General features: G+C 36.3%; 1 protein-coding gene across 6 annotated transcripts in view; it reads left to right on the top strand.

Annotated features, from left to right (window-relative positions):
* Ppp1r12a (protein phosphatase 1 regulatory subunit 12A) overlaps positions 1-15,435 on the top strand; it is a 112,142-nt gene that overhangs the window by 65,416 nt on the left and 31,291 nt on the right. For all 6 annotated transcript variants that reach the window (XM_041677475.1, XM_041677448.1, XM_041677466.1 and 3 more), the window contains exons 5-9: positions 1,203-1,347; positions 6,586-6,660; positions 7,262-7,350; positions 7,501-7,658; positions 9,605-9,729. In XM_041677475.1, the coding sequence (XP_041533409.1) occupies positions 1,203-1,347; positions 6,586-6,660; positions 7,262-7,350; positions 7,501-7,658; positions 9,605-9,729 (592 nt within the window). The remainder of the gene's footprint in view (positions 1-1,202; positions 1,348-6,585; positions 6,661-7,261; positions 7,351-7,500; positions 7,659-9,604; positions 9,730-15,435) is intronic.

Below are 15,435 nucleotides of genomic sequence, written 5' to 3'. Positions count from 1 at the left end.
AGAGCCCTAATGTGCTGATTCAATAGTGCTATAGTTGACCTGGAGAATATTTTTTATTAAACCAAGTTTTTAAGATGGCTTTGGTACTGAGCTAGGTTTGGAAATAGCCACTATAGCTAGATATTATTAATTAATAGGCCGGTTTATATTTCTTATGTTTTGGCTTGTTTTCCACAATCTCGCTCTGTAACCCAGACTAGCGGCAGTCATCCTGCCTGAGCCACCTGAGTGCAGTGACTACAGATGTGAACATTTACACATAACCATCACTTCTCACAGGAAACAAATAGGTGATTATACATTAGCTGTCACTACCACCTCCTGTAGGTAAACAGAAGCCCTTCTCAAGCTCACCATCTTGGAGAGTCAGGTAAAAGTATATTAGATTTCTGATGTAAAGCATCGTTTGCTTGTGTGTTGGGCTGTGCTATGTGCAACTTATAGGTTCATTATGTGAACATAATTTCTGAATAAAATGAAGGTCGATGTCACTTTGCAGTTAGAAGGGCATGCTAATTTATGTTACTCTTGGCGTTGTATTAAAAATGTATTTCTATTTTATAGCTTGTTAGTGATTGGAATATCTGCTTTCTACTGATGCAAAATAGAAGACTCAGTACCTTGAAATATGTGTTTCGCTTTGTTTGTTCCTAACAGAGTATCAGTTTCTTTTGAAATTTTTTGTAGTAGATCATAAAGGTTCAAAAAGCTTCCATAAACCATTTCCTCAAATACAAAGCAGCTAAGCATTACAAAATAAGCTTCTTGGATTCTAATATATTTTTAGGCCACATTTGGCCTGAGATGCTGTATCATCTGGACATCTAAAGATAGCTCTTGCAGCAGCAAATAAGCTTTATGCACAGATTGATCCATTGTGCTTAATCTTACTTTTAAAACTGGGCTTCTCAGTGAAAATTTTCACTTACAAGTGATACTAACAAGAATTAATCAGTGTCATATCAAACTGTAAGAGTTCAGATCATTAGCATTAATTAAAAGCTCATTGTGGCAATGACTCAAGTGTCTTCTGTAAGTTACTTTCCATTTGCCCTAGTTAATTAATTAGGAGGAGGAGGACTTGGAAGTCTGAAAAGAATTAAATTGCTAATTGTGCTTAAATTGCATGATAGAAGGCTGTTTATTATGTTTGTTAATTTCTAGATGTTTAATGATTATCTAATTCACTGTAATTTCTTTAGACTTTTAATACAGGCAGGCTATGATGTTAATATTAAAGATTATGATGGCTGGACACCTCTTCATGCTGCAGCTCACTGGGGTAAAGAAGAAGCATGTCGAATTTTAGTGGACAATCTGTGTGACATGGAGATGGTCAACAAAGTGGTAGGCCTTTTCAACATACTTTAACACTAGAAACAAAATTCTAACCACAATATAACCCAGGATTATGAATGATGTGACCTTTATGTGCTGTCCATTATTAATCCACTTATTCACGTTTAAGTTGTTCTAGTTTCCACGTGAGGTGCTTATGCTCTGTTCTGCAGAAAAGGGAGTAGGATTCCTTGAGTAATCATTTTATCATACATGTACAGAACATTTGAAGACTTGCATAGCTACTATATTTTTAGGTACTCATATATTAAGAAATTATGTGTTTGTTTAAATGTTTACTGCTGTCAGTAGAAGTTGGAACAGTGTAGGGTGTTTCTCATTCTTTTTGACTGATCATCTTTAAGGCTAGGGCTTGTTTGTTTGGAGACAGTGTCTGATATAAGACTGAGTTCTATATGTCACTGAGGTTTATATTGAGACTGATCGCCTGCTTCCACCTCACATGTACTGAGATTGGAGGTTTACACTGCCTCAGCTGGCTGATGATAATCTTAGTAGCCTGTCACAGTAGTTAGTGATAGTGGATCCTGAAGTGAGATTGCTGAGATAGAGCACTGACAAGAAAACTGTTCAGTGGGTAATGAATTACTTCATGATCCATAAATGGATAAAGGAAATGGGGAAAAAATAACTTTTGTGCATCATGTTTTTAAAAAATCATGGAGATCAAGTTACCAGGTTTCTTGGATCACTTTTCCCTTTCAAGTAGTGTCATTTTGTCAGTGAACACAGTATTCTTGCTAGTTAGTTTCCTGCTCCATGTTGGTAGACAGGTTTCACATACTCACAGTTGAAAGCTTAAAGTATGTGTTCTGTTATATGAGCTCTCGTCTGCCTGCATTCCAGCTTTCTTCCAGTATTATTACAGGCCACTTACTCACTACTCACATGTGTAGCATCAATAATTGGTTTATTTAGTAATAGTGACTTCCAAAAACTAAAAAGGAAGATTTTTTTTTTAATTGAAACAGTTTTCCAAAAAGATAATGTAACTTCTGAATATAACATGCTATGTATGTTTCCCTGGCTGGGACATATGTAATACATAATCTATATGAGAAGAATTTCATTTTGCATTTGGCCTATAATTAATTATCTTAGATATAATACATATTTACACGTGAAAATAAAATCATTTTAGTTTCTAACATTGAATTTTCTTTTGTTTCTGTAGATTTGTTCTCATATCTCTTTTTTCTCTTATGTTAGTGACTTTTTCTCATAGTCCAGAATGCCCTGCCCTTTTCTTGTGCATTGTCTGACATGACCCTTTCACCAACCTCAGGAGTTGTGTTTGCAGCTTTAGAGATGTGCTCAGAGAAGCTGAACACTTTCCTAAAGCCTCACTTTAAGGTTTTCTCTTTTTTTTCTCTCTTCCTTTTAGTTTCTTTTTTCCATTGTTTCTCTACAATTTGTTTTTTAATTTCTGCTAAAAATTTCTTTTAAAATGCAAGACTTTACAAACATTTTAATAGAAATAACGTAAATAATTCTAAATGCTTTTATACCATATTTAGTCATAATTTTTTAGGTTTATTTATTTAAAAATTCAATAGTTACATAAACTTTCCTATGTGAGTCAAGCTGTCTTCTCTGTTCTTTGTTATATTTTCCTTAATTTTTTATGTGTGTAAGTATTTTATCTGCTTGTGTACCACCTACATGCCTGATACCTGAACAGGTTGTTGGCTTCGCTGGGACTGGCTAAGTTACAGATGGCTGTAAGCCAGCATGTGGATGCTGGGACAGAACCCAGGCAGCAAGAATTTTTTTTTGGGGGGGGGCATTGAATCAGGGTTTATTTGTATAGCCCTGGCTATCCTGGAACTCACTGTGTAGACCAGGTTGGTCTTGAACTCAAAGAGATCCGCCTGCCTATGCCTTCCCAGCTAGGATTACAGGCATGTAGCACCAATCTGGGGTCCTTTTTATTTTTGTAAAAGTACTTTCTATAATAGTTCAAGGTTATCCACAACTCACTGTGTAGTCCAGGCTGACCTCAAACTCTTGATTCTTCTACCATAGACTTTGTAGTGCCAGAATTATAGAGCCTCTGTACTTGGCCTGTCTTAGGCTTAATTAGAGCAGATGCTTTTGTAGCAATTGTGTGAACCTGCTATGTGACTTTATCATGTTACTTCCTTCTTTCATTAATACTTTTTAAGATTTGTTTTTATTTTATGTGTCTGGGTGTTTTGCCTGCATGTATCTCTTCACCGTGTAAAGTGCCCACAAAGGCCAGAAGTTGAATCTTCTAGAACAAGAGCTGTAGATGGTTGTGAGTCACCATGTGGGCTCTGGGAATTAAACTTCTTTCCCCTGTTAGAGAAATCAGAGCTCTTAACCTCTGAGCCATGTCTTTGGGCCCATTTCATGAGTACTTGTTTTCTTTAAAACATCAAGTAAAGGCTCTTAAAGTACTATGAGTGTTTACATGACTTAACAGTAAAAAACATGATTTAGGGCCCAAACACATGCCAACATGTATACACATGTTCACACATTGAAAGTTTTTTTAAAAATGAAAATATAATATGTGGAAAACAATATTAGTATAGAAAATATACAAATCCTCTAAAGTCTATAAAAGTCTTTCTATGTGAGAATGATGTTCTAAAAGTCAATAAAACGTTTTCTCAACTTTTTAATTTGTCTTCAAACTATAAAACATTATTTTAACTCTTAATATTGTTTTTAAATATAAAAATTTTATTTTGCTTTTTATTAAAATAATTACTAGAATGTACCTATTGTCTCTTTAATATCATTGATGATAATTTTCTTATTGGAAGTTTTGTTCATGCACAACAGTTAGAGCATATTATTATCTCGATGTCATACAGGTTTAGGTATTTCTGCTGCTAATGGCACAGGTATTTTTTCCCCTCCTAATCCTGCTGGACCTCACGTGTGCATACTGTGCAGTTACATCCTATGCTGCAGCAGTGCCGGCCTGGATTCTGTCCCCACGTCTGCGTCCCTCACCTCCATGACACTGTCAGTTATCACTCCGACTTCCCATCTGAACACTGAAAATCATCAACAGTTTTTAGAACCCACTTCACCGGTAGTTCCAAAGATTTAAAGAGATCATGTCTGCAAAAGCAATTCATTTAGAATGAGTGAGAAAGAAAAAAATGAAGAAATGATGAAGTTAGAGTCAGTGGCCTTGATAGAGCTGTGCCTCTGCTAATGAGTAGGTATATTGAACCGATTTGTCAAGCAGCTTGTTTTGTTCCTTTGATTTGACAAGTTCCTACTTTCCAGTATCTCATCCCTGTGTCCTTAGCTGTGTACCGTTGCTTCACCTGACCAAGCTGTGGCACGTGAGGATAGCTGCGAGTCTCATAATGCCCAGACTCTCGTGTCTTGCAGATCGCATGCAGCCCGTGCTTGTGTTTCTGATACATGTTGATAGGTGGTGGGGGTACTTTTTACATTGAAATGTTTTCTCTCTTATAGCCCACATTTTACTTTAGTTTTCATTCTCTTTCTGCTGCTGTTTGCAAAGCAGACTCATTAATCAAGGGAGAAAAGGAGAAGAAAGGTTAGTTAGTAAAGTAACCAGTTTCTAGCTATTAAAAAGAGAAATTTCAACTACTGCAAAAATGTAATTACAATTCATAAAATTTATAATGGGATTTTCTTCATAAGGTTTGGTAAGTGTTTAAGAAATCAGTGAGTTATTTGAACATAAGGGCATGATATTTAAAAATACAAATTGCATTAAAATATAGAGCTTCAAACATTTTAGAACTAAATGTACAGAGTAGAATATATCAAAACTGAATTTCTGTCTTAAAATTCTGAACCAGTTTTTTTTTATTACAGATCTTGGTTTGGGGTTTATTTTGTTTTTTGAAGTCAGTTTAATTCTTACTTTTTACTGCTTTGGGCTGAAATTGGTCAGGAGAGATGTTCCAGCTTCCACCCCTTGGTTTGGTAGAGAAAGGTGACCTTAAAACCTTGAGTGTTGTTCCGCAGGGAATACAAATATGCTGACAAGTGTTCCTTTGAACTCATTTTTAAGATTAAGCAATGCTTGAAGTTGCTGCATAAGCGCACACACACAAGCGTGCATACACACACAAACATTTAAGTTTTAGGAAATAATCGAATTAAAAGGCTTCAAAACCTAGAGTAACCATATCACTCATTAATTTCACTTTTAACATGGAAATTGCCCCCCAAATAGACAGACACACACACACACACACACACAGTGCGTCTTCATAACAGTGTCTTTAAAGACTTATTTTTATTATTTAATTATTTGTATGTATATGTATTTGTGAATATATGCACTCGAATGCAGGTGCACTTGAATGCAGGCCAGAGGTATCAGATCCCCTAGAACTGGCGTTACAGGCAGTCACCAGTGTTAATGCTAGGAACTGAACTTGGGTCCTCCGTGGGAGCAGTCCTGCTCTTCATCCAAGTAGTGCTTCTTATTGTAAGAGAACAAAAGCAAATGACCAGTGTGGATTCAGATTAGTAAAATGTGTACATCATGCCATGGAATTGTATTTTTCAGTGAACGGGAATGAACTAATAATACATGTTATAACATAGATTAATCTTGACAGCATATAAAAGAAAACTATCTAAAGGAGTTTTGTATAGTTCGATTCATGTAAAATATTTAGCGCAAGCAAATATATATACAAGGTAGGTTAGTGGTTGCCTTAGTTAGGAGACATGGGAAGAAGGTAGACAGATACTTTAGGATATGCTTATTCTTTTGCGGTTGTTAAAAGTTTTCTAAAATTGTAGTGTGAAGTTACTGCTATAAATATACTCAAAACAACATTGGCCCATTCTGGTACTAAAATGTAGGGAAAGTATTGTGTTCGCTGTTCCCACACATGATTTCGCATGTAGCATTGGAGTATACCTGTTTCCAGGGAATAGAGAGTTAGCTTAGTCACTGGAGTTCTTCCTTTGCAAGTCTTATGACCTGAGTTCAGTTTCCTGAACCCTATAAAATGCTGGGTGGGGTAGCCTAAACTTTTATGTCCCTGGTGCTAACTGGCCCAACGTAGCTTACTTTTGAGTTTGAGGCCTGTAAGAGACTCTGGAGGACAGGTCTAACAGTGCCCTCTAACCTCCACATCGGTCCTCGCACACATGCACATGAAATATGTGTGATTATTCAAAATTGTGATTTATTTATATTTATCAATTTGTGATTTATTGAATTTTTACTACTTCTCATTTCCTGTCTAGGGACAGACAGCCTTTGATGTAGCAGATGAAGACATCTTAGGATATCTAGAAGAGTTGCAAAAGAAACAAAATCTGGTATGTTTGATTGCTAAAAATTACTTATATTAATAAATTTGCCTTAGCTTTGAGTTTTAAGCAGCTGAGGTGTTGTGGTGCTATTTTATACTGTTTTAAAGTTACTCTTAGTAATCACAAAATGCCAATGGGTTAGAATACAGGGGTCGTGGGGTATGATCACCCATATTGTTGGTTACCTGTTTCTGTGTCTTGCCTTTTACAAAATGAATACTTAAAACATGTTTTTCTAATTTCCTAAGACAATATGCTTGAAAGGTATGACCATAAACCTGAGTTTATAATAGAAGGCCCCAAACAGGCAAGGAATGCCATAAATAGGGGATGGAGTCTACATATGTTACTGTCAGTCACCACCATAAGTAGACAGTGGACCCTGACTTCCGTGAGCTGAAGACAGGACTGACGTTTTTTCTTTTTATTGCTGATTAGAATTCCTGGGGTTTGTTGTGTTTTAAACTACCAACTGGTTTTCAGGCTTTTTCTTTGTAGTTCATATTTATATCCTTTTAAAATGCCATTTTTAATAACTTCATTCTCTTTGTGCTCTGTACTGTGCTAATTGATATTACCCTTCTTTCCCTTAAATAACTGGATAAAGCTTCATAGTGAAAAACGGGATAAGAAATCTCCACTAATCGAGTCAACAGCAAATATGGAAAATAATCAGCCCCAGAAGACGTTTAAGAAGTGAGTAATTGATGAAGCAAGGGTTTGTTTCTGCTAGGAATGGAATAATGCCGTGGCCACTGAAGCTGCTGGCGTGTGTCTGAGGGAAACTGATAATGTATTTGGACCTTTGGTGTTTACAATCTGTTGAAGTTTGGTTTCCTTTCACAGCAAAGAAACACTGATTATTGAACCGGAGAAAAATGCATCTCGCATTGAGTCTCTGGAACAAGAAAAGGCTGATGAGGAGGAGGAAGGAAAGAAGGATGAGTCGAGCTGCTCCAGCGAGGAAGACGAGGAGGATGACTCAGAGTCCGAAGGGGAGGCCGGTAAGCTTACCAACATCCGTTCATTTTAATTGTATTGTCTTGAAGTTTGGAATAATGTAAGAAAGGCTTCAGTTTTAGCTTTTTTTGTACAGACTTGCTACCTGTTGTGTCTGTCTTGGTAACCTCTGAGTTTATTGTTTTTTGCCTGTCAGGAGGTGGTGGCTCCCCTCCACTTGTTGCTGATTTGTGTTTAGATTTGAAGAAGGTACAGAGGTTCTCAGCATGTCCTAGGACCTAGAGGATGGCACGGATAGAGTTTGAGCAGCTTCCCAGCATTCAAGAACAGGGATCCACTGACTCCTGTGATTTAGTAATCTGGAAGGCTGGCTCTGTCAGCTTCCCAAGTTCTCCCTAAATGGTCAAGGAGCAGAGGGGCTGCTGAGATTACTTTCCTGTGAGGCTATGGAGTAATTGGTTTGAGAAATTTGAAGATATAGCAAAGTGTAATACAATAAACATTCATATTCTAATTAGTAAGATTTCAGAAGTAATAACTCTTGAAGCTCAGTTACTTCAAATTTTCTTTTTAGTAAAATAAAGATATTATATGCAGCTGCCTGTAAAATCTACCTTAGCTTTCCTTTTCTTCCTTCTCAAAAGGCAGTCATGAGATTTTTTTCAATAATCTTTTAGTTCGTATCTATAGTCTTCTGGTTTTTCAAGACAAGGTTTCTCTGTAGCTTTGAAGCCGGTCCTGGAACTAGCTCTTGTAGATCAGGCTGGCCTCAAACTCACAAAGATCCGCCTGCCTCTGCCTCCCGAGTGCTGGGATTAAGGATGTGCGCCAGCACCTCCTGGCTCCGTGTCTATACTCTTATAGTACACTCAAGTAATATATGACAACTATGTTATAATATCAGGTTCTTAATATTCATAGTTTACTTTGAATGGTTGTGCATGAGTTCATTATTTCTCATAGAATGAAAACTTTATGCAGTATTTGAAACTTTCTTTGGTTGGTTTATCTCCAGTGCTTACAACAGTTTAAATATAGAAGCAGTGGGTATTTTTTAAATGACACTATAAGTTAAGTACATTATTTCAAGAAAAATTAAGTTGTGCATATTTAACTTCAGATTTCTTGCAAGCAAGAAAGTCATATTCTCTGGGACATTTAACCGTATTGATATGACTATAAACTGTTGTCAAGTATTTTTTTAAGATTTACAGGAATAATGATCTTGAATAATAGGTACTTCGTTAGAAAATTAATGACTGTTGTAGGCTTTTTACTAATATTTCTAAGCATTCAGATTTTAAGTGTTACTTAATATTTTCCCTCTAGTTCAACAGTTCTCAACCTGTGGATCACAGTCATCATGAAACACATATTTTCAATAGTCTTAGGAACCCCAAACCATAACTTTACGTTGCTCCTTCATAACTAATTTTGCTGTTGAACTGTATTTCACTTCCTAAGACCATTGGAAATTCATGGTTTTCAATGGTTGTGACCCACAGAGTGAGAACCACTGCTCTAGTTTTAAGAGTTACTGAAGTGCCCTTGTTTGTTAATGTTATTTAAAGTTCCACATCCATAAAGACAGATTCTAGAAACTCCTTTCAACCCTACCTGCTGGGCTGGAGAGGCAGCTCAGCAGATAAAACTTAAGCACCAGAATTCAGAGCTCCAGAGCCCATAGGAAAGCTAGGCAGATATGCTGGCTACTTGGGATGCCCCCCTTCAAGAGGCACAGACAGGAGATTCTAGACTACCTTCAGTTGGCAGGCTTCAGGTTCACTGAAAAACTGCAGGATGTTGACTTTGGGTCTCTGCATGCATGTGAACATACACTCACAGAACCATTAAATACACGTACATGTGCGCAAACGTGCACACGCGCACACACACATACACAAACTGATAGTAATAGGGAAAGAGCTACAGGAGCCTGTTCCTATAAACTCTCAACTCTTTAAATTTTTTGTTTGTTTGTTTTTCATAGATAAGACAAAAGCAATGGCTTCTGTAACTAATGCTCACACTTCCAGCACACAAGCAGCTCCTGCAGCTGCAACGACGCCTACACTGTCTTCCAGTCAGGGTACCCCTACATCACCTATTAAAAAGGTAAGCCAAGACTCTGTTATGAAACATACATGTATTCAGTTTATGTACCATTTGCACAAACTGGTTAAAATCGTTTGCAGTGTTTATAGTTGTTTCAAAACATACCATATTTTTCTGCTCATAATTTGTAATTTCCTCTGAACTGTGGCATAGAGGGTTTTTTTGCCTTTTATAATTGATAGTAAGTTGATTGATACTATATTGATAATAAAGTATATAAAGTTAATAAAGTACAGCAGGAAATCAAAAGCTTTTATAGTATCAAAATTGACAAGCATGGTAGTTTTTTTTTCAATAAGCTTTTCTTTCAAGAAACTCAGGTTTTTATTTTTTTGTCTCTTTTAACTAGAGTCATGTAATAATAATTTCGCCTTGGAAAGCACAGCATGATGTCAAATAAGGCCCCCAAATAAGGGGCAAAAACAATAATCTAAGTTTCCAGTTTATACAAGGTACCTGACATGCCACTGTCATATGCCAGCAATGCACATGAGAAAAACCAGGCACTGTTACTAAACAAAACCAAGATAAATAAAATTAATACTGTAAAAATTAATTGAGAGACCATAGCGTGACCAGTGATGAAAGATAATCCCAAAATGTTGGCTTCATTTCTTCTATTGCCCCCTCCATTGTACAGCAAAGCTCAAAGCTATTTCCTAGTGGTGTGCCGCTCACTCTTAAGTAAGGAAGAGCTTTCAGTGTACTTTCCTTAACCTTCGGGTCTCTTCATGTTTGTCCTCAGCAGCCCTTAATTACCTTTAGTGAGCTCACTTGTTTGTGCCTTCTCCAGAACATTTAAAAATGTACATATTGCAGTCACCATTAACTTTACGCTGATTATGTCAGTTTGTGTCTCCTAGGTACAGACATGTTATCCTCCATTCCCACACTAAAATAATCATGCATAGGAGAGTTAACGTTGATGCAATCCACAGTATATAATAATATAATCTATGCTAGGTTTTCCAGATTGTGCTTCAGTAATAACTTTTATTGATTTGTCTGGGTAGAAATTGGACAACTTGGATGTTGTGTTTGGTTGTTGTATCTCTGTCTTGAGATGCATTCTGTTGTGTATCTGGCAGTGTTTGGGTTGAGGGGACTTGAGTACTGATTTTTAAATCCTCACTAATTATATATATATATATATATATAAGAATTTTTTAACCTCCTTAGTCAGTATAACTTCTGAAACCCTGACTGATAGGACTATAACTTTGTAGTAGAGTCTTTGTCTAGATAGTAGGGGAAAATAAACAAAACTCAACCTAAGAAAAGCCTAAGAGAAGAAAGAACATCAGTCAGTTCTCAGTGCTGGAAATATGTGGGTGTCAGTGGTGCATAGTTAGAGCATCAAGACGCTATGGGGTGAATTGTTTCCTTACTGCTCTCGGACTGCGGGCTTCTTGGATTCTCCTAGATTGCTGATTAACCAGCATCAGCAAAGTCCGACTGATCTGTATTCTATTTCACGTCTACATCTGTCGTGTGTTTCTTCCCAGAATACTAAATTTGTGTTTCTTTCATTTAGGTGTTTTGATTTATTGTTTACTAAGACCGTGGGATTATTTCAAGTTCCCATATGCCACTGCTAATATCTAGGCAAGAAGTCAACTATGTCGTTTTTTGATAATTTAACTAAGCAGTTCTTTTCATAAAGATGTAGAAAAAGTTACAGTAGACTTCCTGTGTTCAGTTTTCCTTCTCAAACATCGCTTACCTCTTAGCTGACACCTAATATACTAATGGAAAGTACTTTGTATCTGTGTAACCTTAGTGGAAAAATACCATTCCTGTAAAGAAAAAAAGCTTAATTTAGATCTTAGTCCTGATTCTGTAATTAAGTGGAATTAAACATACACATCTATAATTTATATATTTGAAAAAGCTCATGTAACTTACCTTGAAGATCATATTGTTTGAGTTTTTATTCTTAAGATTTTATAACCAATTTGTTCAAAACATAAAGACATAACTTACTCAAAATCTGAACATTTTTGATGGTAGAAGAGTCTTACAGTATGGCATAATTTATACATAATATTTAAACTTTTATCTACTTTAGCATTTAGTGTTTTTAAGTATTTTTTAAAGGTTTTGCCTATAAACAATTAGAGACTTAACAAATGCAAATTTACTTATAAATGAATTTGAAAGTGCATTAATATTGATACGTTTTCTTGAGCTGTTCTGCCTTGTCTATCAGAGCCTAGACTATGGATTTGTATGTGTACACTCACTAGCTCACACATGGAAGTAAGCAACATGTTATTAAATGTCTCTTTATAGTCCTTTAGTATACCAGGTCATTTTAGCTAACGATTAGATATGTTCATTTTTCTTCGCTTAAGATTTGATCCTAAACTAAAAGCATATGAATAATGCCACATGATAATCTGTGGGAATCTCATGTTTGAAACTATCAGCTTAGTCTAGGGGTGCAGTTGAGCAGCGAGCTCTTCCTAGCATGTGTGATGCTTAGGTTTTACCCTCAGCCCTTACCTCCTCACCCCCCAAAAAACCCACAAAGAACTGAAATTAAATACATAAACCATCAGTTTAATTTCAGACTTTAAATTAATAGTTAATAATACAATTAATTAAATAAATAAGGTTACAGAACTTTCTCTAGTCAAAATAACTATTGGGATTCTTGCAATTCACAGAACCAAGGAAGTGTGAACTATATTTGTTTACTAGATAGTGAAAATTTAGGAATTTTCTCAGAATTAATTGTTCTGGTTCACTGAATACCTAGTGGTCGAGCAAAGCAATAATTTTATGAAGACTTAGTTGTGCTGTGGGTACGTACAATACACCAGTATAGTGTACTGGTGTAGATGGATGTGTAAAGGTGAGGAAAGTCCATTCAGTTTGAGAGAGATGGAGAGGCAGCACTTGCATCGAGAAAAAGCTTGCATAGCTTGACTGACAAGAAACAGTGAACAGCCAGGCATGATATATAATAGGGAACTGAAGTGATCACTTTGGCTTCATCCACTTATATACAGAATAAAACAGGAAATGAGGGTAAGTTATGGAATGCCTTGATTTCTGGGATAATAATTTGTATAATAGTAAGGATCACAGGAAATATGTGCGCAGTGCCGTAAGAGTTCATTCCCTATATAGTGTTACTCCGGCAGTTAATGTGTGGGTACATTTAATGGTGATGAGAGAAGGAGGAAAGATTGCCCACAGTGATAAAGTCTATAAATAGGGACATAGCAATGGGCTTTTAAAAGACAGAGGGAATTTTTGAAACATGGTCCCTAATTTATAGATTGAAGAGAATGACAGAAAAAATAACATGACTGCAAAGTTTTAAACAGAGGACATTGAGGAGATAACACTGGAGCCTTTACTAGAAATAGAAAACTGATATTTTGGAAGGAAAAGCATTTGGTTGATACATGTTAAGTTTTAAGTTCCAAATGCAATTTAAGAGGTCCATTCTATAGGTAAATAGAATTTAAGTTGAGGGCTAGCAAGATGACTCAGTGGTAAAAACGTTTGCCATTAAACCTGGAAACTTGGGCTCAGTCTCTGAAACTCATGCATTAGAAGCAGAAAACTAAATCCCATAAATTGTTCTCTGACCTCCTCACATGCCATGACACACATGTACACAGATGACAGGTAGGTAAGGAGGAAGGGAGGAAGAGAGGGACTTTTTAAATTAAGAAATTTAAGACTAAGAATCTGGGTATATTGGTACATGCCTGTAATCACAACACTCTGGAAGCAGAAGCAGGAAGATCTCTATGAGTTCAAGGCCAGCCTGGTTTACAAAGTGAGTTCTGGGACAGTCAGGGCTACACAGAAAAACCCTGTCTCAAAAAAAGGGGGGGGTTAATTTAAAATTAGAAATTTAGGGCTGGAGAGATGGCTCAGTGGTTTAGAGAACTGGCTGTTCTTCCAGAAGTCTAGAGTTTTAATTCACAGCAACCATATGGTGGTTTACAAACCATCCTTAATGAGATCTGGTGCCCTCTTCTGGCTCACAGGTATACATGCAGACAGAATACTGTACACATAATAAATAAAATCTTTTAATAAAAAGACTAGGAATTTAAAGGTTGGACTGGACTAAAAAAGCGCAAATTTTAGAATACGCTTAGTAAATTTAATATTTGCCTTGAAATAGAAAGCTACTTTAAACCCTTGGCAGAAGAAGAAAAGAAAGGATATCTAGAAGCTAACTCTTAGAGTTCTTCTGTTGAAAGAGTAAGCACAGTCAGGTTGTCAACCAGAGAGAAACAGAGTGGTCTGAGGAGTAAGAATGGAGACATGGTGTCCTGTTATAAAACAAGAGAAGGAAATTTCCAGAAGGTAATTACAGTTAAATATTAGTAGGTTTCTTCGTGTACCAGCTCTAAATGAAAGGTACTTTTAAACATCTGGATCATCTGGTTCTAAACCCTTGATCTAATGTGGAGGTTTATCAGCTGTTCATTGGGATTCTTGCTCTGTCTGTGTCTAGTCTGAATGAGGAAGAGCAGTATTTCATTGTGTACGCGAAGCGTTAAAGTAACTCATGCACAGAACTTCGCTTAGAGCTAGACAGCAGCAGACATTTGTTACATGTTGGCCTCTGCTGTACGTCTTTCTGCTTTGTCATGGTGGGGAAAATTTCATTTTACAGAAGATGCAGTTGTTAAAATATGTCTGGTAAGCCAATGTCAGTTTACTGCCTATTTTTACATAGCAAACAAGCAAAGAATAGCTTAAACATTTTTAAATACTTGGAGAAAATATCTAATACACCACTTGTGACACAACGCAATTTCATCGCCCTTGAATAAACTTGTTGGAGCATAGGTCCATTCATTCATTCATGATCAACGTTTTGCAAAGCCCAAAGTGTAGACTTTTAACACAAATCAAAAAGCATTTCACCCAATGCCTAGCACACTGCATAGAATATCACCACAGTTTCAGACTTGGTGTGTGTGCGTGCGTGCATGCGTGTGTGTGTGTGTGCGCGTGCGCGTGTGCATGCATACATTTCTATGTGCTACCAAATTACATAGCTATTTGTAGCCAAGCTTGGTGAGCATACTTCTAGAATCCCAGCACTAGAGAGACTGAGACAGAAGGATTGTCAGGTCAAAGTCAGCCTGAATTGCATCCTGGGATGCTATGTCCAAAAGGAGTATGGGAGTGTTTTTTTTTATTTATTAAGTATGTAGGTACAAATAAGATCATGACAGCTTGTGTTGTATCCAAGACATGTTACTGTACTTGTCCTTAGAGTTCTTGTTTCTTTGTTTCATATCCTGAAATAATTCAGTGTGCATTTGGAGAAGTGTGAACTAACTAGACTGTTGATAGAAATTAATCACAAAATGCACCAGAAAAAATTTAAAGGTCTGCTAGCATCTGTCAGTATAACTGAACATTGTTAACCTACAGATTTTAGCAAATTTTGACCATGAATAAAAAGACAAGACCTTGTTACATTTAGTTATTATACTCTTCACTCTGTACATTGAACATTATAATTTGCAAATTGATAAGGTAAAGTTGATACCGTGAACTATTTAAGGATAACTAATATATTTTTAGTACTGCTGGAAAACCCTGAAAGTAGAGTTTTCTGCATTAAAAATAGTTTTTAACTAAAATGTTGTAGTTAATATTCATTAGGAAAATTCAGCAGTAAACTTGAAGTTATATTTAAAATAATCTAGGGTGTCTACA

The sequence above is a fragment of the Microtus oregoni genome, unplaced genomic scaffold, assembly GCF_018167655.1.
Source record: "Microtus oregoni isolate MIOR12 unplaced genomic scaffold, Mior012 000001F_ref0000356, whole genome shotgun sequence".
In the NCBI taxonomy this organism is placed as follows: domain Eukaryota; kingdom Metazoa; phylum Chordata; class Mammalia; order Rodentia; family Cricetidae; genus Microtus; species Microtus oregoni.
Note: the sequence above shows the minus strand (reverse complement) of the source record. Positions and strands in the feature narration are given on the sequence as shown.